This window comes from Nicotiana tabacum, chromosome 10, assembly GCF_000715075.1.
Source record: "Nicotiana tabacum cultivar K326 chromosome 10, ASM71507v2, whole genome shotgun sequence".
Classification (NCBI taxonomy): domain Eukaryota; kingdom Viridiplantae; phylum Streptophyta; class Magnoliopsida; order Solanales; family Solanaceae; genus Nicotiana; species Nicotiana tabacum.
In genome coordinates, this window is record NC_134089.1 from 168,034,490 (window position 1) to 168,058,143 (window position 23,654).

A 23,654-nucleotide genomic window follows, 5' to 3' on the forward strand; every position below is an offset into this window, starting at 1 on the left:
TGTGTTTAGCTTTAGTTGCAAAATTTATTACCCCTAAACAAATTAACAAAGTTGAAATTTTACTATTCTCCTAATCGTTAGGGAAAAGCATTAGCAAAACAAGTTAATTAAAAAAAATAGTTTCCCAGTTAGTATTGGAAAAGTTTACCTGTTTCTTTACCGTAAAGTTTCAGTCACCTCTCTCCTATAAATATTCTTTTTTTATACCTAAAATACACCGTCGAGTTTACAGACTTTTTCTTCCCTCTCAGCTATCAATTCAATGGCTTTCTCTTCTTTTTCTTCTTCTTCTTCTCCGTTTCCTTCCGATATAATTTTCGAGATATTAACTCGAACTAATTCCTTAAAAACATTAGACACATGCAAAGCAGTAAGCAAAGAATGGCATAATATGGTTTTTGAATCAAATTTCATGCCACAGTTTTGTGAGAAAAGCAAAACTATTTCAGGTTTTTTTGTTCAATCTTTATCAAAAACCAAGTACGTTACTGAGTTCATATCATTAAGTGGATGTTCAGGTGAAACTCCATTATATCTTCCTGTTGAAAATATAAAGCCTGAAAATATTTTCAAGAACGACATTGATATGAAGATTGAAGCATCGTCAAAACAAGGGATTTTGTGTTGTGTAAGAAGCACAAGAAAGGAGTATAGATACCACATATGTAAACCTAGTACTAAACAATGGATTAAACTCCCTAATCCTAGGATACGATATTCTACTATCAAAGTCGCCCTGATTGTACTGAGATCAAATCCTTTGCAGTTCAAGATCATAAGGTTGTCGTCGCCTCGGACTCTTTATCATCATTATAGAAAATTAGGGTTGAATTACTATCTTTGTGAAATTTTTGATTCAGAAGCTTGGGTTTGGAGGGAAGCAAAAGATTTATTACTACCTCCTGAAGTGTATTTTGACATGTTTGCTCCAGCAGTTAATGCAAGTGGATTGGTTTATTTTAAGTTAAGAAAAGATGATCAAGTGATGGCTTTAAACTATAATGGAGAAGAAGCTTTTTCAAGATTTTCTCTTCCAAAACCTGCATTGGAGTATAAAGATTATGGATATAACCAACTTGTGGAGTATAAAGGGAAGTTGGGGTTTACTTGTTTGTCACCAAAAGGGATGGAGCTTTGGGTTTTTGAGAATGGAAACCAAAGTTGGGAGTTGAAAAAGGAAGTTGACATTGAAATTTTAAAGAAAGTGACAAACTATCCAAGTTCAATTGGGTTTTATAATGCAGATATTGCTTTGATGAAGGATTATTATGAGGTTATTTTCTACAAGTTGCAAGATAAGAGTTTTAATGTGGTAAAATTGGATAAATGTCATAAAGTTGATGAAATTTTCCCTTTTCGGTCAGATTTGGAGCCACTTGATTTGAGGATGCAAGACGCTACCAACACTGTTTCAGCTACAAAATATTTCTATCCCTTCTCCATTTCTTTGTTACTTATTGTCTTCGTTTTTCTTTTTGGTACTTTGTTTTCGTACACTTGAGACAGTTGTTTTAATGATTTATTGTTCTGCACAAATATATTGTTAAGAAGTAGAAATTTTGGAAGTCTTGTTTTTTTGTTGTAAAAATTTTAGTAAGAATTTTCCCAGGCTATACTCTTCCTATTTGTCTGCCATTGTTTTCTTATTTCCCTTTTGCTCCTACGATTACCTTCTTCTTCTTAGAGGTTGCATATTTTTGCGTCTCTTGACAATGAAAGATTTTATGTTGCATTTGAGTTATTGTCATTACAAATTGATTTTGGTTTTCAGTAGGACCTATGTTAATATCTAACTTTAATGTTAAAATAGCACGGGCAAGCTAGTTTTCGGACTGGTCATTCAAAAATAGCCAGCATTTGTCAAGTCATTGAAAAATAGTCACTACTTTGCTGCAACAGAAACCGGTCCAACATAATATACTGGAGTTGGGTGCACATGTATATGAACAATATGCTGGACCGGTATACTTTGCTGGCTCCAGTATAATATACTGGAGTTCCAGCAAAGTATACTGAAACTCCAAACTCTAGTACAATATACTGGAGTATTTTCAGGATTTTGAACAGTGTTCAGATTTATCTTTACATAAAAAGTAGCTAAATTTCCATGACTTTTGAAACTATGGCTATTTTTAAATGACTACTTGTAAATCTGGCTATTTTTTAATTTATCCCAATTTTAATTCCTCAAAATTTTAAAAATAAGTGAAAAAAAAAATAATACACTACAATTTTAAGCATAGATAGTCTATTATCATAGAAGGGGAGCCTTAGAGCAACAGTAAAATTATCTCACTATAATCTATAAGACACAAGTTCGAGCCGTAAAAGCCGCCACTAATACTTGCATTAGAATAGGCTATAAATACCCCCCTGCAGTCCTGCCCTTTTATGCTATATTATCATAATTTTGATTCTCAAAATCAACTCGAAGGACACCATTTATTATGAGTATACCAAGTATTACAATTTTGTGCAATCTAATAGAGATTACCGAAAGAGGCAGTAGTTATTTTCCATTATATCCAACAAGTATATTGATCTAATTAAGCAAGGCTGGAACTTTATTCAACAACAACCAAATACCCTACTTTTAAGTAATGAAATATGATCTACTTGTGCAGCCAAAACATATAACAGAAATAGGGCCTTATATATGATCTGCTGATTTTCTAACTAAGCTCCCTATTTATCAGTCATATTATAAGTTCAACTGATCTACAGCACGATAGAGTGAGACTAGCTAGTTAGGAGTTAGACTAAAAATGGCATTGGTCGTCTATTGATGCAGGGCTTTACCTGCTAGTTTTACTATACCAGCCATCTATTTCGTATTTCATATTTTATTTTATTATACATTTTTATGGTACTAATATATCTCCTGTTGCTTTTTTGAGCCGAGGGTCTCCTGAAAACAGCCTCTCTACCCTGTGGGGTAGGGGTAAGGTCTGCGTACATATTACCCTCCCAGACCCCACTTGTGGGATTATACTGGGTCGTTGTTGTTGTATTATAAGTTCAACTGATCTACCGATTTTGCAGTTCAACAATGGGAAGAAAAGAATCACAAACTGCGTTGACAATTTTAACACTTCATAGTTCATATACAACACAACCTTAAACTGCACTTTGCTAAACACTACAGCAAATAAGAACCTAAAACTGACTGACAACTTTAGTGACTTTACAACTCAAAAAAAGGCAAGCAACAAAAAACCAATGCATCTGCCTATACCTGCATATGATCACACTAAAAGCCTTTTGGCCTAATAAAAATACCTCTCAAGTTAAGCATGAGAGGAGAAAAGAATAAATTGAACGGGACAACAAACTGAGACGGTTGTCCAAAAACAAGTGGAGAAAAATATACACTAGCCATTAAATGCAACAAGCGATGTAATTATATGCACAAGTATCTGCATGTTCCTTGATGTGCAGGAGAGCCAGCTCTCTGGAGCTACGCGAACATCCATCAAAGTCCATGTTGAGTGATATTCGGAAACCACCATCAACTAGAGCGTTGATGTAAAAATACAAATGCTGAATTCTCACGGATTAATGGAGGAGGTTCAACATCGGCAATGTCTACTTGTTGGATTGATTTGGAGATGTCATCCACGGAGAACGGGATGCTGCATCATAATTTAAGACAGGATATGAATTTGAGATGGTCAGTAAAACGTAAATATGTGCTAAATATTGAGAAATGAGTTATTTAATAAATGATACCTCGAGTCATCATCCAACAAAAAGGAACTGCTAACAGCATTATTGGAGTCTTCTGTCATCATAACTCTCATACTTGAAATAACCTATCAGTGGGACGGAAACAGAAACCATATAGGGAAATCAGGAAACAAGCAAACTGTACTATAACAAAACAAAAACTACTGAAGACCTACATCGCATTAAAACTGTAGGTGCAAGATCTTACATCTGAAGAAACAGTGTGGGTTCCGTATTTGTCATCCCAGTACATAGTGCTGATCCTATACAGTTGCTGTATGCTAAGCACCTAATAAAAAATAGCCATGTGAATTATAAAAGAAAAACAGCGAATGAGAATTCGATAAAGAAACAGGAATTTTTTTTCTTCTGAGAAGTAAAAGAAACAACCATATTTAAGGAACAACAAACTGGAACAAGAACAGAAGAGAAATATAGAACTAAGTCTCCTTACTGGACAAAGTTCATTAGTGATCTCATGCAATGTCTTTTTGGGCTTTTGATGTATAACCTGCAAGAAATTGAGGGGAGAAAGAGTCAGATAAAGGCACGTGATCATATGAAAGTTCGTTTTGCACAAAGACACTAAATTAGTTCTTACTAGGAATCCAACTGCTTGTCTAATGTGCTTCAACTCGTCCCATGCTGAGCCTACATACTGGACATGAAAATACAGAAGTAAGATACTGGATAGGAATTGAAAAGATACAGTGGAACATGCTTACTTCTTCAGTTGCATAGCAGCACCACTGTTCCAATTCAGCCAACCCAGCTTTCACAAACTCTCCATTACTGAACGAGCAACACTCCCGCCGCAAAAGGAGACTGTTTGTAGAGAAAGTTAAAACACAGATACATAAGAAGGTGCCAATGTGCCAAATAAAATATACTTAACGTACAGAATGCACACAGATTTTACAGTCCTTAAAGGCCTGTAGTTACCTGTTGAAAAGTTGAACATTGATAAAGGAGAATATTTGAGTGAAAACCTTCCGAACCAAGAAAGGAGGAGCCTACATGGGTGGAGCAATGGAAACACATAAACATCAGGGAGACAAAATGACTATTGCTATTATATAGCTCTCCAATTTTTAACTTACATAGTTTGCTTTCATCATCATCAAGTAGTTGTTCAAACTTTTCACAATGCTTTGCCAATGAGCAAATAGAGCTTGCTGGGCAGCAGCATTAGCTTGGGATCTTCCTTTGACTAAACTTGCACGAGATGTTCTCGGTGCCTGCAGACATGATGCAGATAATGTTCCTACAAATTAACTCCTTCCCTCTTTCTCTCGGCAGCAAAATATTCTCACATTGGGAGAGAACATAATAAACATAGGTAACACAATGACCCAAAGAGAAAAGTGGTGCCTTTATATAAATTTTCAGCTTCAAGGCATAGTACTAAACCTGGAAAGATCCACTTGTTCCAACACCCTAGGCTTGAAGACAAGTATCCTCACTAGCCATTCTCGGGAGCTCTACTGATGATTGGGGATTTGTCTGATTTATTACTTTAGTGATTTTATTATTTTAATAGATATTAGAAACTAATAACTCTGCCGTGCAGAGACATTCAAGAGCTCGTGTGCTGCATAATTTACAACACATTAACTTTCTTAAGTGACAATCAATCTGTAAGATTTTGTTGCTTTAACACTTGACTGGTTCAAGCATCAGAGAACTTCTCAGTGGTACAATGCATCAACCAATCCAAGTCCTAAAACTTCCACAGTTTATCACATCATACTACCTTAAGCGTAGGGACTTGCTGAAACTACACATCGAGCAGTAAACATTCTATTTCATAAGCTTGCTTGGACTTGTGGCATAAGTAGCACATACAAAATAATGTACCTGAATACATAGCCCAAGCAATGGGGAGATCTCTTTCTTCAGATTGTCTCTTATCATTCCATATATTTTCTCCAAAAAGGCAGTGAGCTGCTGCTTGAACAGCAGTGCAGGATATTTGGCCTCAACATGACGTAAGTCATCCAATCTCCCAAGCATACGCCCATTGAGAACTGAAAGTCCAGCACTCTGGGGAGAACCTCGTAAGCCCTACATAAATATTAGAGGTAGCAGAGGACAAAAATAACTAAGACATGACTTATAAATTGGGCAAATGGCTGAAACTGAAGAACTTAATATAAATCACAGAGCTCATACTTGGGACATCCTCCCAAACAAAGAAGCTGAACTGGTTCTCCGCCTCTGCGGAGTCAAACTAGCAGCCCCGCTAGCTTTAAGTGTTTGTTGAAGCAGCATCAATAATGTGGACGTATTGCATAACCAGTATGCTAATACATCATTATTATCTGGGACCTTTAATGAAGAAGTTTCAGAAATTAATTGTCTTAGATTTATAAACACAAAGTCAGAGAAAACTTGAATGGTACAACATTACCAAAGTAATAAGCTTTCTACCTCGATGGCTGAAGCAATGGTTTGTATTATACGGTCAAAAACACTAGTTCTTTCAACTTCGAAGGACCTCCAGTGGAGCAGACATTTGTATATGAGACAAGCTGCAATTGGTTTGCCTCCAGAAAAGCCCAAATCTTGTGAAATGCACTTAATCAGCAAGTCTTGGTTCTCCTGTAAAAAAGATAAAATTGTACAAAAAATATTTCTGAATTTAACTGTAACATTATGATTAACAAGCATAAGCGATCTGGTAATTCTTTGGGGCAAGCAAGCAGACCACGCACCTGCTGCTTTTCATTTAGAGACTTCTGTGGTTTCTCCTCAGATGCAGGCTCCTTTGGACTTGCTACAGCAAGACTCATATCCTATGCCATATAATAAGCATATACATTAAAATAGGGCATATGTTTAATTCACGTCAAAAGTGAAAATAACAGTCTGACCATTGAACTTACAGAATTAGCCTTCGATTCTCCGTTTATAGCATTTCCATTCTCCGGAGTCCTCTGAAATTTCATCGAGAGTAATTATCTATAGCATCTACGGTATTAAGAAATTCTACTCCCTCAAATAAACTCTAATAAGATAAGAATCGGCAACTATTTGTGCACCTGTATAATAGTAGTCTTTGGCCGTGCAGATAAAGTTTTTCCAGTTGGTGACATGGTCAAAGCTTGTTGACGAAGCACTTGGTTCTCCGATTCCATATTGGAGAGCTTCTCTTCAAGCCTGAAACAAGAAACAAAGAAAGAGTAGATGAAAGAGACAGCGACAGAGACTTGTGCATGTCTGGGAAGTCCCAGTTCACAAAAACGTGATGATTAAGGATGCAAGTCTACTATTATACTGAAAGGTTGGTTGTTCATAGCTCAGAAATCGTAAGAGCAATGCTCATAATAATTTTTAGGTTCAATCAGAAACCAAAAATGACCAGAACCGTGGGAAAGCTATGCAACTTCTGCTGTATGTTTGATCACAAGACTCTTAACTATCAGGGTCACTCTAAGACAATCAACCCATAACAGGAGGCGGATAAGTTGATTCCCTCACAGACACAGTCAATATTCATATACAAACCTCTGCACTGAATCTTGAAGCTGATCTACTTTTCGCTCAGCATCTTCTAGTTTGTTAGCCAGCTCTGAATTTCTGGCCACTGCATCCCTGGAAGAATCTCTAGCCTCTTCTGTAGCTTTCTTTTCTGACGCCAGCAAAGCCTGGATGATTCGTGAAAAAACTTTTCAACCAAGAGAAACATAGAGATAATCTTTATGTGTTCTTTTATATAAAAGTATGAACATTTTAAAATCAACGTTTTAATGGGACTCATTTTTAGGTTAATCCCTCCTCATAGGCCAGCTCAGAAGTGACTTAAGTATGAACTTCAAGGTGGAAAAAGAACTTTAGGAGTACACTTGAAGAAACTATGATTCTGAGTATTCTGCAACACTGAAGTCAAGCACATTCAAGAGATTCAGGGTTTATCCAGAAGGATGGATCAAATAACGGCGCTCCAATTATCTTCTCTTTTTTTGGTAACCGAGAAATCCTCGAGGGCAAGAGGGGCACTGTAGGGCCTGCCCTTCTCCACTTAAATGCCAGGCGTTTCTCTATGACAGGGTTCAACCCCTTGTAGCTTGCTATCCTGCAGGCGCATTTGCATTGAGGGGGGTTGTTGAAGAGACAATTAAGTAAATAAAGTGTGCTCTCTCTAGAAGCTTAAGCTTTTAGATGAGATGGTCACGTACTTCAACATGATAAATGGACCTTGGCCTAACTCAACCCCAAAAGCTAGCTCATAAGATAAGGATTGCCCCAGACCATATAAAGAGACCAGAAAATCCTCATCCCACCGATGTGGGACTCAACATCCCCCCATGCCCAGGCCTGCGAACCGGAGCGTGGACAACATAAATGGGGGCTCCAACATCGCTAATAATAAATTGAGATGGGTCTGGCTTTGATACCATGATAAATGGACCTTGGGCCTAACCCAACCTCAAAAGCTAGCTCATGAAGTGAGGATTGCCCATGACCATATAAAGAGACCACGAAATCCTCATCCCACCGGTGTGGGACTCAACGCAAACTACTTGTAGAATTGGATGATTTTTGCAAGGGGGATTTACTTATCATGGTCAATGAGTCACTCACAAAGAAAATAAAACAATTAGTTGGCATGTTTTGCTAAGTTTAGCAGCCAACCATGCAGATTATAATCCTTGGGATATTGGAAATCATACCTTCAAATTCTCTACTTCAGCTGACAGGGCATTTATTTTTTCTGTGTCTTGAACTATAACTGGAGTCTCCTTGATGACTGGAGGTGCTTCTTCAATTGCTCTCCGTGCCGCTTCCCGCTCTTGGACTACTTTAGCATTTGCTTCTTCTACTTGCTTTTGCATTGCATGCAGTGCCTCCTGTAGCTTTGCAACTTCTTGGGCCTTAGCCTCCTCCAGCTCAGTCTGCAGTAATCCAAAGTACAATGGTGTCATAGTCAAGGAAATGAACCAAGAGGAAACTTTGCAAAGAATAAGAAAAACTTACCCTGAGTCGTTTCTCAAATTGCAACCGCCATGTAAGTTCTTCCACTTTCTTCTCGAGCTTGTCCTTGGCTTCTTTGAGAGCACCTGTTTCCCTTGCAGCCTGCATACATATATCTCTCATTGACAATGATCTTCCTTCTCTGAACGATATGAAGACATTACTAAAGAAATTATCACAAAAATGCATAACAAACCATTTTGAGATTTCGAAGCTCCTTCTTGGCAACCCGTCGCCTCCAACCACACTGAGTGATAATGGCAGCTCTCTGAAGACTCCTGTAATAAGAATAAGCGGCATGGCAACGCAAATGCGCCTGCATGATAGCAAGCAAATCATGTATCAGCTATTTTTTTCTTGAAAATTTCAAGATTTCATGTACTTCTTCACTAAATTATAGGGAAGATCAGAAGAGTGACAATAGCAGTAGAGAGATTAGCACCTGTATTTTAATTGCAGCTTTGGTGTGCTTCCGGTATCTAAATTCATTGCGAGAAACCATTGCTCTCATGCCTGTTTGCAAGGTAATTGCAGAAGAATGCAGTGTTGTATACGCTGTGTGTGCAACATAACATCTGAAGTTCTTCTGTATCTTCAGAGCAGCTGCTTCACGTCTCAGCTGTTCATACAGTTTGCAGGACAGCATAGCTGACATTTACGACATAGGAATCACGATAGCACTACTATGTCATTAATAGTTACAAGAAAAAACATTGACATGTCAGCTGATAAGAGAGTAAACAATTTTTCCTCAGACAAGACTAGCAGAGTAAAGATGAAACCTAATATGCACTTTTAATAATAAATTGGAGTAATTGACATATGTTTTCAAAGTTTCCTTGCCAAGAGAACTCTTGAAACCAGTTGATTTCTCAATGCTAGCTCAGTTTTTGTATCAACTATACCAAATTAGAGCTTTTGAAGAGGTGGGAATAGGATTTTATGCGATTAGGGCGTGTCTTTTGTTTTTGATTAACTTTTGGTGCACCCACAATGAGCTTCCTGTTAGTATAGATGGCTGGTGTCTTTAGTAAACAACCATATTTTTGTGTAGGTCCCCTACATTTTTTTATACTTCTTTTATCCGAGGTTTTCCCCCTCATCAACAATAAACTATTAGTACTAACAAAAACAAATGAGTAAATAATAATGTGTAAATTGAACCACATTGGAAAAGCTTTTGAAACTTGAATAAAGCACCAGCGTGAATATACAAGCATCATTAATCATATAAATTCCTTAAAGTTGGTTTCAAAACACCATAAAAATGTTAAATGTATGTTAAATATTAGAAAATCAAAGTCAAAATGTAAAGGGAAGCTAAAGCTACTCTCCCATAGGCCAGCCGCCAGTCCTAAAAACATGCTTCTCAATGAAGTAGAGTCCTAAAAACATGCTTCTCAATGAAGTAGGGAGTCAGATGAAAGAAGTTTCAGCTATCTGAAATGTAGGATTCCAAATGACTGATATTGAAACATACCTCGCCAACATGATTGCAACTGAATAGCAGCATGACGCAACACAACAAATTCTTTTCGCGTAATATATGTACGGATTTGTCTTTGAATAATTTTTGCTGCATTTCCAAGTACCTCAGCTCTTCTGGCGTCGAGCTCAGCCATCTGTCCAGCCCGCAAAAAGACCTTTGTCTTTCCTATCTGTAAAGACAGGCATCAGTTAATGTAAAGACATCGAAATGTCTCTGCACATTTCATGATGCCCATGAACAATATAAAGAACTTGTCTATTACTTCTCTAGCCTAGATATTCTCTTAGCAATCCAATGAAAAACCTACTCTAGTTGGAGGATGAGCACATCTGGTTTAGCACGATATCCAAAATTTACCTGATAGCCCATAAGTCCCATTTTGTCTAGAATCATCTGGCATGCAACCTTGTCATCATAGCTGGAAAAGGGATTATTATAGATATCAGAAAAATCAGAAAGAAACTGATGGGGAAGAAGGAAATTCACAAATGAAAACAGAAGTTTCAGTTAGAATCGACACAAGACGAGTCTGGAAAACTTACCTTCCAGCTAAAACTTCTGGAGCCAGAACACCAAATCTAAGAAGAAACTCATAAAATGTACGTCTAGTGGGATATCCAGCACAGCTGATTCTAATAGCTTCTAAAACACCCTAGAATAAAAAGAACTTAGGTAAGGGCAAGAAGAAGTAATGAATCCATTACATTTGCATGCACAATGATGAAGCATCAGTAGACACTTACACCACATCGCAATTGCTGGATCACGTTCACATTCTCGAAAATACAAGGCTTAAGGACATTATTAGGCTTCACGCATCTGATGTAGTGAGGCTCTGTTGAACTTAATGTTTCCATTAAAGATTGCAGTTGTAGCTGCATTCATGTAAGAAAAGGCTTCAGAAGACTGAAAACTATTTTTATAAAACATATATACTGCAATTCCACATACTCTAATGAATCAATTTTGCTAGAACAGGGACACAGGGAGAAAACAACAAAACAAATACAGAAGCACTATAACACAACACCATAGAAGAAACATGAATCGTTTGGAGATAACAAAGGGAATATTGCGGGAAAAGAGGTGGAGATGGAGGTGTCCAAGCATGAAAAACCACAATGTGCTACGGTAAAAGGTAGCATATGAGTATCAATCAAATGATGTATGGACCTAGTACTTACTCTAATAGGAAGTACTAGGCATACAATTGAATAAGAATGGACGGCAAAAACGTCAGAAATTCCGCGGTAAAGCACAATTTACACTGTAATTCCACATGATTCCTGCACATATCTGAAGCTCCTAGTTCACAATAAAACCAAAAGCAAAAGCTTCTCTTAGACATTTTTTTATAAGTAGCTTCTCTTAGACATAAACATACATTAGTTATTTTCATCCTCAAGAACCCCACTTGTGGGAATACACTGGGTTTGTTGTTGTTGTTGTCATCCTCAAGAACCTTATTCATGACTGAAATGTTTGCCAAAATATAAGTCTTGCTTATACGCTAGGCAGTTCTGTCAAATTAGTTTTTGATTTTACAGGGTCAACATGGATCAGCCATTTGTTACTTAAAGCCATCAATAAAGTAAGCATACTCGTCAGTCAGAGAGAAAGGAAACTCGCAGAACAGGAAACCTAGATAAGAAATCCATACATCTAATTAAGCTTAATAAAGGGCAAGAAGAGAGATTTTTCTAGCGGTGAGACACACAAGCTTTTTAATTGTTTCTAAAATCTATATTAGCCAAAATACTTGATGGAGAAAAATGAATTAACCTTGAAACGTGACCCAATGGAGGAGAATTTGGACGATTTTGATGATTCTTCAGGTAGAGGAGGAAACAAACCCACCACAAAAGGACACTTTGAGGCCGTTAACAGAACCTGATGTTCTGCAACCACATAATCTTTATTCTTATCCAGAAACAGATCCGCTTGATATGTCACCTGCATATCATCTAGGACGCTTTAGCATTACATTGGAAAGATGAAAGTACAGATATTTCCAAAAAGACGAACTAGTCATCACCTCTCCAGCGTAATGAGATATCGTAAAATTCGTCCGTGAAAGTTTAGGTTTGATGAAACGCTTGTTTTTAGTGAATGTCTGGTACAACTTCTGAGCAAATGTTTCATGAGTAGATTTAGGAAACATACTGCAAGGACCAGTTATATGAACATAAATTATATCATAAGCTGGAGAACAAAAAACAGAAAAATAAATTACATAAGATATCTGAAGTAATTGATGACTAAGAAAATCAAGCACGCTTACCAGGCTTCATCTAACAGAGCGATAATTCCTCCAGGTTTCTGCAAGTTTTCAACTTCAGCTGTTACGATTTGAAGTTACCAAAAGACGGGCTAGAAGTCTAGAACTAATAACATACTATAGAATCACATGACAAGTTACTTTGTTCCAGACAAACGAAAGAAGAAAAAAAAGCATCAATAAACAATGAATCAAGCGGTTGCAGACCTTTTCGATCAGATCCAGCACGTCTTGGTTGTCAACAAACTCTATGTAGCTCCAGTTAATCTTTTCTTTTTCATATTCTTCTTGTTCCATCTTGAACACGTGCTGAAATCATAAGATGGAATAACATTAAAAAACCAAGACAACCTCATAAGCAAAGAGGTGCTGGTGCAAACGCATGACCATTATAATCATATAGCCTTAACAGATTGAAAAAAATAAGAAAATAGTTTTTAAAATGCAAGAATGAGATATAACCTGGTTAAAATGTTGTTGCAACTTTTCATTTGTAAAATTGATGCAGAACTGCTCAAAACTGTTTCACCCGGGGATAATGTTAGATAGGCACCAAGGTTTCAAGTAAGCAGCAGCAGAGGATATACCATACTGAAACGTTACCTGTTGGTTTTAAAACTCTCAAACCCATAAATATCAAGAACTCCGATTATGGACTTGGAGTTTGGATCCTGGCCGATGGAGATGTTTATCTTTTCCACAATCCTGGAGTCGATATACGAATTCTTTAAGAAACAAAAGAAGATAAAAATATGGAAAACCAAAGCAGTATATGTATACGTGTCTATACATGTCTTATGACAGTAAAAGTGACAGTAACATCAGGTATTTGACTTGCTTACCAGTCAAAAAGGCGAGAATAAACGGTTTTAGCCAAAGCATCCCTGCTACCCAGAGCAGCTTCTGGATCAAGAGTCCTCGTAATAACTTCCTCAGGTGTGACCATTACACGTGTAATTAGTGCATCTTCCAAGCTCTTGGCATCACACCTATCAATATTAGTCATAAGATCCAGAAGAATTAACAGATCCAAAATAAAAACATGCATTCAAGTTCAAAAGTAGAAAATAGACCTACTTGAGCAACTCTGCCGTCATATTGAGATGAAACCGAGACTGCTCATCCTTAATCACAGAAGAGTCAATCTCCTCACCTTTTGCAAATTCGACATTACCAAGATGAAGAATTGCGGCAACCACCCTGAAAATTGCATCCTGAACAAATTTTTGAACGCATTAGTAATATTCATGTTATCCGCTTTACAAATTAGTCAGGAGGAAAACTAACCTGCTCTTCCTCACTGATTCCCACTATATCCATAGCCCTTCTTGTTGCAAGATATTCATCAGCATCATTTACTCCATCCAATGCGTAACATTTGGACTGATTAAGATAGTGAAATGATTTTGGGTTCCCTAGTTTATATCTCTCTATCTCCTGCAAAGCGAAAGAATATCATAATTACGTGCGTCGTTAACATTAGATCAGCTAAACAGTTAAAGACAATCAAAAACAAAACAAGAAAACAAACATAGATACCTCAGCTGGAGCAGCACAAAGAAGATAAAAACAGTGGTAGTTTCTCTCAGGATTTGAGATTTGGCAGACACGAGATCTCTCCAGAAGGTAAGTTCGTATAGCTGCCCCAGATATTCTCCCACTCTTATCAAATTGTATCTCGACAAATTTACCAAAACGACTGAAAGGATTACACCATTTACATCACGACAAAGGATCAGTCACATTTCGAAACCATTAACAAAATTGCTGAAACAATTAACATCTACTGTGGCTTCAATTACAGAAGTTGCTAACCTTGAGTTGTTGTTTCTCACAGTTTTGGCATTTCCAAATGCTTCAAGAACGGGATTGGACTGTGTGTCAACAATAACATGAATTTTAGACAGTAATTTGATAGACTAAGCCCAGTTTCGTCAGAAACTACAAATGGTAGATATAAATTAAATTGAAAAGTCACTCTTACTTCTAGAACTTGTTGTTCTACAGTTCGACCTTCGACACCTGACCGACCCCCAAGATATGCAAGATAACGCATAAGCATCTTGGTAGTTTCAGTCTTACCAGCACCACTTTCTCCACTAACCAAAATTGAATTGCTTTTTCCCTCGTTGATCATTGCCCTGAAACCAAAATGAGAATAAATAAATGTGAGATATCATGCCAAAGCAATAAAAGAGGAACACACGTCAGAAAAGAACTCAACCTATATGCAACATCTGCAACTGCAAAAACATGCGGACTCAGCTCCCCAAATGCTGCTCCTTTATATTGTTCCATCATGTGAGTGTCATACAGATGAGGCAATCTTTGGAAAGGGTTTACTGCAATCAATATGTTTCCAGTGTACGTCTGGACAAAAGATAAAAAAAAACTAAGAAAACTTTCTCCGAAGGATGATAAATTCATGAAATACAACTAGTGGGTATCAACGATCAATTTGCATGATTACAAGGAAAATCAGATCTCTTACATAAATTTCATTGAGCTCATATCTAGTAGCCAGGTTTTGCAGAACTCCAGGTTCATGCAAATAGGAAAGCTTGGTCATATCATCTACACCTCCAGGAGGGGCCTCGGTATCTTTAGGGAACACTTTAGTGATATTTGCAACAACCTGAGATCAATAGTTCGAAACTATTACAACCTTAGATGTACAACCAAAAAAAAAATGCAAGAACTGATTTGCTGGTTGAAATGAAAATGTTTAAGCTTCAGGGACCGGCAGACTGCAGTGATCTGAAATGGTCCTCGAGAAAAGATATTCGCGTTTTGAATAAGTTAACGACTGCACGACTAGAGGAAGTACAACATAAAACTCGACGCTACAAGAAGAACATGATTAACAAAGTTACAGTCTAGATGAACCAAACATTCCCCGGAAGCCAATACGACGATAGAAAATCAAAATTAAAAAATTTACACCAACTTAAATTAGAGAACAATGATACTTTGGGTGCACAAAGGAGGTGACATGCAAACGTTCATGGAAACCAGAACTAATGCATCAAGCAACAAGCAATAATATTCAGAGAGATATTCGTGGTGTATATGACTATATGCAAAGAAAGCCACAAGATCAATATGAAAAGTTGTTCATCAGCTTTGGCACCCTATATATATTTTCGAAGTCATTTACAGTTGGATCATAACAAATAAAGGATTATAAGAAAGTAAAGAAGGGTCAACTCATCTCGGGACATGTAAGTAACTTGATTCATGATGATAGTCAAAAAGGCAAACTTCTACCATAGACCTGCCTCAAATTTCTCACATGAAGCATTTCACAGTCATTATGGTGAACGGCCGCAGGGGTTAAACTCGTGCATTCCTAGACCTCTTGAAGAATTTAACATATTGTTTGCATAGCTAAAACTGGGAAGGTGTTAGTTCTCAGTAACATATATTGGTCACAGTTCATTCTAAGAAAGGGTTTAATATGTTAGATAGGGCATCCTTGGATATATTGCATGCATGCATAGTACATACAAATATGCACACATACGACAGTAGCACGTCATATTTTATAAAGTACCTCTAGTAAAAGGAAACAATAGGCAGGAAATATTCCTCCCTAAATATAATACAAGAACCGAGTACTGAATACTACAAAATATTGATTGCACTAGTGAGGTCTGGCCAAATCCATTAAGAAGAGTAGAAAATATAAGCACATTAATTGATTTTCCCTTCAAACTGATACAAAGTATAACCCTTGAATAAATATAGCTGTTATAAAACCAAATACTCACTTCTTTCCCATTTGAGGTTTTAACATGAACATCTTGACCGTGTATTTTGATAACTTCTCCATCTGACCATGCCAATTTAGGGTCTTCCACCCAAACATGCGAACCGACAATTATGTTGACTGATGCCTGCAAAAAGGTATTTGCATGAGATACCAAGAGGACAATGATTACCATGCAATATCTCAGCCATTCTAATAAGACAACAGAAAATTTAATCTTTATAAATTGTATACGAATGAAATGGACCTGAATAGAGTGAAATGGATAGAGAGGATTCATAGATCCAATCCCAACTAATTTGGGATTGAGGCATCGTTGACTTAGCAATCGATACACCAGATTAGAGAATTCTTCAACAAAAGTCTTTAGACTATGTTCATGCTAATGCAAAGAGATTGAGAAACAAGGGAGGAACCGAGGAAGGGAGAGGAGGGGGTAAGTCGTCCAGTGTTGACTTCTTTTTTTAATATCACCTTTGTTTCAGAATCTAAGAGACGGGATAAAACAGACAAGAGAAAGCAAGACAAACTTGTGAAATTTATGCATGAACTTAAACCTCAGAATCCACCCTGAAATGGAATCATGCATCTAAAATAATACTCTCCTTCAGTGTTAGGCGTAGAGGTCGTAATCCTATGCTCTATCACAATACAAAAAAAAATAGGAAATTTGAAAAGCAACATATATAGCTAAATGGACAGGAGTCGCCCCAAGAATGGAACTAGCCGTCTAAACTTCAACTTTGAGTACAACTTTTTTCTTCTCTTTGAAGAGGTAAGGTAGGCTTAAATTTGAATACAATTAAGCACCTTACATGTCTAAAAGGACATATCGTAATTATCAAAGTGAAGTTAGAAGAGAAAACAATAGCACAACAAAATATATTTTGTTTCATAGAGAGAATGCCTCCACAAACTGAAAATTGAAATGAAACGCTTCAGCTACAGTATGTCATCTCGGCCACACAAGCTTAGATTACACGGTTAGCATAAGTTACGAGATTTTACATTGATCATCTTGAAACAAGCATGTCATTGCCACAGTTTCAGTTAAAAAAGAGCTATTATTTGGTTTGCACGACAATACTTCCATCAAAAGAATTTATTCCAATTTTATTCTTTCAAAGAAGAAATATCTTTGACTAAGATTTCTAAATGACATTTCTGTCAATTGAAATGAAAGCATTTCAATTTGTAGTATTCTTTTCATGTAGTCTCTAAATATCTACATGTTGTCTTCAACAAGTGAATCAATCCACGCCCAATTAGAGACAAAAACGAGTCAGTTGACTATGAAAAGTAAATAAAGAACTAAATTTTTTGGGGAGGGAGTATAGTGATAGAGATTGACTAGCATATAATTCAGGAGGTTGGGCTGACGACCAGCAAAGAAAAATATATCTAGGAAGCAGATAACTGATAATTTACCAAGAAACAAAAGTATTCAGCCAGAAGTGAACACTAGGGTTTTTAATCACTTTCAGTTGTCTCTGATTAAAGTCAATCGTGGCCCTAAAAAATGCAGCATCAGTTAGTGTTTCTAGGCACTAGAGAGAGTGGGATATGCAGCAATTAGTTCTGAAGTACTATTGAGTTCTAAGATGGCATGATATTGCCCACCATATTCCATGCATGTGTCTTCTACATGACCAGACTGATCTCTAATACCATTTGAGGAAGGGAGAGGGACTGAATTTAACATTTTCATTGAGTCATTTGTTCTCATAACATTGTTTGGTAAAGGGTACGTATAACAGAGGATGAGATTTACTTCCTCCTATTCAATTTTCGAGGGTTCAAAACTTGATCATTTACTTCAATCGCCTTGCCATTCCTAGATTAACAAGGGGAATGACTCTTGCACTTCCTTTATTTGTCCCTTTGCTTCCCTTTCTCTTTGAACCCTAAACAAACATAATGTAGTTGTACATGAAATTGTCATTTTTGACATATCATCCTAAAATGGTGAGATATACCTTATACCATCAAGGCATTATTACAGTATAACAAATTGGACCAACTCCATTTCTAGATTATCTTGTTAACTAAACCCATCATAAGAATAAGATAACATGGCTAAGCTCCGGGATGTAACTTCCTATTTACAAAGAAAACTGGAATCTTAAAACTAAGGATGATATTTCTGGAAAAAATCCCAGGAGAGGCAAAAGACTGCTGGGTGATTTCGTCCTATCTATGTAAACCTTGTCCAAATCTTGGTGGACAGAGTTACCCGATACTTGTGTTAATGGGAGATAGCAGGTACAAGTGGACTAGCCGAGGTGCATGCAAGCAGGCGTGGCCACCGCCATAATAAAGAAAAAATGGATGATATTTCATGAAAGATCATTAAAACTAATCAAATGTAAGAAAATAGCGAACCTTCCATTGCACTCAACTGAAGTATTTCAGGAAAAGATAGAAGTTGAACGGACACTTCAGAAATTTACTTCTCTGACTACTTTCTCTTTTTTTTTTTGAATGGGTTCCTTTATTTGACAACCTATAATCCTCTTTGAAGCAATGTTATGTTGTAATCTTCTTCAAAGCTAACGCAAAATTCTTTCTACAATGCAAATGTTATATCATTGATAAGAGTATAAAAGAAACATAACTCTTCTAATGTTGTTTTCTTTAACTTATCATCATATTATATTTATGCTACCTTGTTTCATTTATCAAATATTTCTGAAAAAATTAGTTCCACCTTCTCTTGTATGCACAAAGTATCTGAAAGATCACCTGCTCGTACAAATTTTGACCATAGGAACTTTTGGTACTTAGAGGCTAGAATGATGTCGAGGGCTTTAGACTGGTCGTAATGGTCACAGTCTTCCTCACAATAGGCGATGCTTCGATCCTAACTATCTCCTTCACCCTCCCATTTTTCTACGTGGCCAGCCCGGTGCACTAAGCTCCCGCTATGGGGGTCCGGGGAAGGGCCGGACTACAAGGGTCTATTGTACACAGCCTTAATCTGCATTTCTGCAAAAGGCTGTTTCCACGACTTGAACCCGTGACATCCTGGTCACATGGCAGCAACTTTACAAGGGTCTCATTTCCCTACGTAATTAAAAAAAAATGTTGAGTTGACTTCTATATGTCCTCTGTGTCAGAAGCATTGTGAACATATCACGGTGCTTTTACTTCTACTAGTACACATTATTCTAATATTGTTTTACTATATCAAAGTAAAATAGAATTAACTCTTTGTGCAAGTGATCAATACACATAGTTATTTGCTTAGTGTTTTTCTTTTATTAAACAAACACACACTTTTTACATTCATATTAAAATGTCACTGTCCTTGAACTGGCAAATGATATTTTAATCAATTTCTTCCTTTTCTACTGCCTCAAGAAATCCCATGATATATATCTACAAATATTTCATCTTATCACCCATGCCTCAGTCATTTTCACAACTCAATTTAGGACCTATGCGATAACACAAGGAGACTCTGCAAGAGATCACATGTCGTAGCTGCATGTGACATTGGACAACCTTGATTTCAAAGCAATGAGGTGCTACATATGTTGATTTATTTTGGATGATTCAAAATTTTACTTTTTGATAATAATAGCACTACCTTGTTTTGATAAGGAATAAAAAAACGCACTACCTTTTTTTTGAAAAGATGTAATCCATTCTCTTTTTTTCATAACCGAGAAATTCCCAAGGGCAAGTAGCGCAAGGTTCGAAACTCGATGGATAATGGGCATGTCCCTTTACCTTTCTTCACTTAAATATCAGACTTTTGTCGTGACGTAACCTAACCCACACATCACATGTTGTGCTCTTACCACTAGACCAAAACCCTAGAGCAATCCACTTTTAAAGGACTAGTTTCTGGACACGTGCATTGCACGCGTGTTCCATATCAGTTGGTGCAAAAATTTTAAAACAATATAAACAATATTAAAACTTGTGCATACTTAGTAACATAAATTTGAAAGGAAAAAGCACAAGCTGAAATTGATGAATATAGTCAGCCTATTCGTATGACTCGATGTCACTATTATATTTTTTAGTTGTAGACACTAAACTAAAATGGTATAACTTTTTCTTATGCAGTTCTTCTAATATACCACATATTCAGCTTGGCAATTTTCTCAATTTTTTATATTTCACGAGTACATAGTTTTAATGTGAATATAAGGAATGTCAGATATGTTTGCAAGTTCTTCACATCTTAAAGTTTGTGCCTTGTCTTTTAGAAGTTGTAGCCTCTTTTTTACAGCGGCATACATATCAAAAAGTTATCGAATGAAAGTACTATCTCCGTCCATTTTTTGGTGAAGCACGTGACATGAAGCTTCTAATTTTACTGTTGATTCTAGACCTCATGGATATATTGGAAAATGACTTTTCTTCACTCTTCCTTTTTTTATTCAGCGATTTTCTTCACTATTTCATTACTCGAAATATAAATATATGCAATTGATTGCTAGAATTTCTTTCAAAACAAATCTTTCATCTTTTCTTTCTTTTTGTCTAAAGATCTTCTAAAGGTTTCATCTCATTGAATTACAAAATACTTTTGATTATCAGAAGGAAACGATTAACAAAAATAACCCATAGTCTTTGAATGTTTATCGCGGAGAAAAGGAAAAAAAATAGCTCTAGTAATGGAACCAGTCGTTTTTTTTCATAATTAGTCAAGAAAACAAAGCGTAAATTTATATCCAAAGGAGAAAAGAAAAAAAAAACAATCAAAATAAAATATGGTAATCAAGAATAACTGCATCAGATTTAAGATCGCAGGCGTATAAATTATAGTCTACAGATATATGTGCTGAGGTTTCCTTTAAAGACCGGCACAATGAGACTTTGATCACATATATGATGAGGATAAGAGCAATAGAGCAGCCCACCATAAACTAAGTTCCCTGAGATTTCTTTACATGGGCGTTGTAATTGGAGTAGAGCAAAATTAAAAAAAAAACAGAAAGAGCATGTTCTTCTAGGAAAAAGGGAGTTTCTAACAAAGAAGAGAAAATGAAAAATGATGAAGTAATTTGACACTTTGGTGTCTACTTTTATAGTGTAGTAACGTATGAGTAAAGACTATGCATAAATGTTAGTACTATAACCAGTAGAAGCTCATAGGACCAAACAAATAAAAGTTGGAATGCGAAACAATGCAACTGATTTTTCATTTATTTTAATTTAATAGAAGGCATTTTCTTACTCATGGGCAAAATTATCACTTAGTTATTAATGGGTATATTTGTAAATCAACTTTTAACTTGGGGTCCTCCCACTTTTAGTATTATATGATGATATGATAGTATAATATGATATGATGATATATCTAATCTTTATTAAGAAGTTGTGATCCAATCCTTTAGATATATCTAATATTTATTAAGAAGTTGTGATGCAATCTTTAAAGGATACACCTGTTATTAAAAAGGCATGTTAGTTATCTCTATGAATACCTATTCCACTAGCCAAAATATCAGATATCTTGTGTTTCCATGTCTTCATCTTTTTGACTCTTCATATTGTCACTCTTTTCAAGAGTTTCTTTTTTCTTACTTCATCCTAAATTCAGACAAAAGCTGTTTTGAGATTTAAGAGTTCTCCAGAACTTCCATCCGATTGCATATTAGAAGATTTCTGAGTGGTTTGCCGTAATTTGGGAGCAGGACGTCACTTTGTTATTTGCACCTTAGTAGCGACGGTAATCTACTCTTAAGAAAGCACCTTCCATAGCGTGCCTCGAACCATTTTTTCTTTCCAAAACTCTAACTTATCTTTTATTAAATAATTGTTACATCTTATTTATATTAAATGTTTTTCTCAATAGTACTTTTATCTCTAATATTGTCCAAAGACATATGAAACCACTAACCAGTTAAAGTTTAATTTTGAAACCCAAAGTTGTATTTATTTTGCCACATTCACTTCTAAAGTTGAAACTGCATTTTCCAAATTTCAGCTCCTCAAAGTAACACAATAGACAGCCTCCTAATTAACACTTTATGAAACCTCTTTTAACTTGCCGATTGCTACTACTGTCTGCAACCTCTGCTATTCAATACTAGTAAAACAAATTACTACTAATCAGTAATTCATTCTACTGTTTATCTTTTTCCGACATCCAATTTCCGGACTGGGAAAAAAAGAGAGGATAAAATCAAATTTCAGAAATGAGTTAAAAAAAAATTGTATTAAACTAATCCCTGGATATATAGCACAAATTTCTAGTCCTAATAGACATACAAACACACCATCTTCAGTCCAGTTCCTATATATTTCACGCATGCACAAAAAAATACACTATTTCCTAACGATGTCCGAATTAAATTTCGTCCACACAATAACATCAAAATAAATACTAAATATTAATCCACAAAATTGACTTTGCGCTGAACAGATTTGACTAAAGCAACAAGCAATCACTCTGAACGAAATGAAACATAGCAAACGGAATGGAACGACAAGGAACCGAGTCGTTTCAACGGAGACTTACCATTGACGAGTTTTGAACTATCGATCTCTTGCTCTCCAACTCATCAAGGCAAAGAGTAGTGAAATTTTGACTCGCTGAGTCAGATCGGGCTCCTTAAGTTTCAAAAATCCCAGCCGAAGTAGCAACGACGTTTATGACGATAACAAAGAGGAAGAAGAAAACAAAGCTTGCCTCCGATGAATCAGCTTGTGGTAAAGCGAAAACCTTTTCCTTTTGTTCCTCTCTCTATATATATATAAACACAATTCTTATACGTATATATGTATATGGTTCCGTATTTCTGTATATATATATGTGAAAATGAAAGTTGAATGAAGAAGGAAATGGATAGTCTTTCTCTCTCTACAAACTTTTTTCTTTTTCTAACTTCGCAGCGCTATGGTATGAATCTCTCTTTCTCTCTCTAGAGTTTGAAGTTTTACTTGTTTTTGTTTAATTTTTTTTGTATTTATTTGGAATGAATTAATTTTATTTGCTGTGTTCCCGATCAGCTAGGGTGGTGGGACCCCACTCCTTCCTATACGCAAGGCTGTATTTTGGAAAATTTGTAAGAAGGGGGACTCTAAACACAAAAACCGACAATTTAGGGGGCGGATTTCTGACACTTATTTGTTTGTTGTTTTTGGGCATCATATTCCATTCATTTTACGGTGTTTGCCATCCGTTTTGGACAAATTCGAACGTTACTGGCCTCCCTACTATAATTTGAATTATTTGTACTACTACTTCCTTTTATCTTGGATTTTGAACCAAATTTATAAGAGCCCCTTTGGACATAAAGAATATTTTAACTTTTTTTCGAAAATTTTTCACTATTTTTTAAAATTAGTGTTTGGCCATAAAAATTTTAATTTTTACTTGAAGATGAATTTTGAAATTTTTTCGAAAATTTAAAAAATCCAAAAAAATATTTTTCAAAATTTTCACTCAGATCACTCAC

The 23,654-nt window shown here is 36.2% G+C and overlaps 2 protein-coding genes across 2 annotated transcripts; one reads left to right on the forward strand and one right to left on the reverse strand.

The window, feature by feature from the left end:
• Positions 1–262: 262 nt before the first annotated feature.
• Positions 263–1,501, forward strand: LOC107765759 (F-box protein At5g49610-like). The gene has a single exon (XM_016584444.1). The coding sequence runs from the start codon at positions 263–265 to the stop codon at positions 1,499–1,501; it is 1,239 nt and encodes a 412-aa protein (XP_016439930.1).
• A 1,550-nt stretch (positions 1,502–3,051) lies between these two features.
• On the reverse strand, positions 3,052–22,812 carry LOC107765758 (myosin-17-like). Its single transcript, NM_001324886.1, is given in 39 exon segments — positions 3,052–3,632; positions 3,730–3,812; positions 3,935–4,015; positions 4,181–4,237; positions 4,328–4,384; positions 4,452–4,551; positions 4,669–4,739; positions 4,827–4,964; positions 5,584–5,790; positions 5,899–6,054; positions 6,157–6,327; positions 6,441–6,521; positions 6,612–6,662; positions 6,768–6,885; positions 7,234–7,373; positions 8,400–8,621; positions 8,704–8,802; positions 8,897–9,016; positions 9,143–9,348; positions 10,181–10,358; positions 10,547–10,607; positions 10,732–10,841; positions 10,933–11,064; positions 11,972–12,142; positions 12,225–12,351; positions 12,471–12,508; positions 12,675–12,776; positions 12,930–12,987; positions 13,071–13,172; positions 13,310–13,456; positions 13,545–13,681; positions 13,755–13,904; positions 14,007–14,166; positions 14,283–14,341; positions 14,452–14,608; positions 14,692–14,837; positions 14,959–15,102; positions 16,238–16,363; positions 22,715–22,812. Coding segments are annotated over 39 exon segments (4,590 nt in total). The 5' UTR covers positions 22,718–22,812; the 3' UTR covers positions 3,052–3,508.
• Positions 22,813–23,654: the final 842 nt, after the last annotated feature.

Coding starts and splice junctions, on each gene's coding strand:
- LOC107765759 (XM_016584444.1), top strand. CDS start 263: ATGGCTTTCTCTTCTTTTTCTTCTTCTTCTTCTCCGTTTCCTTCCGAT.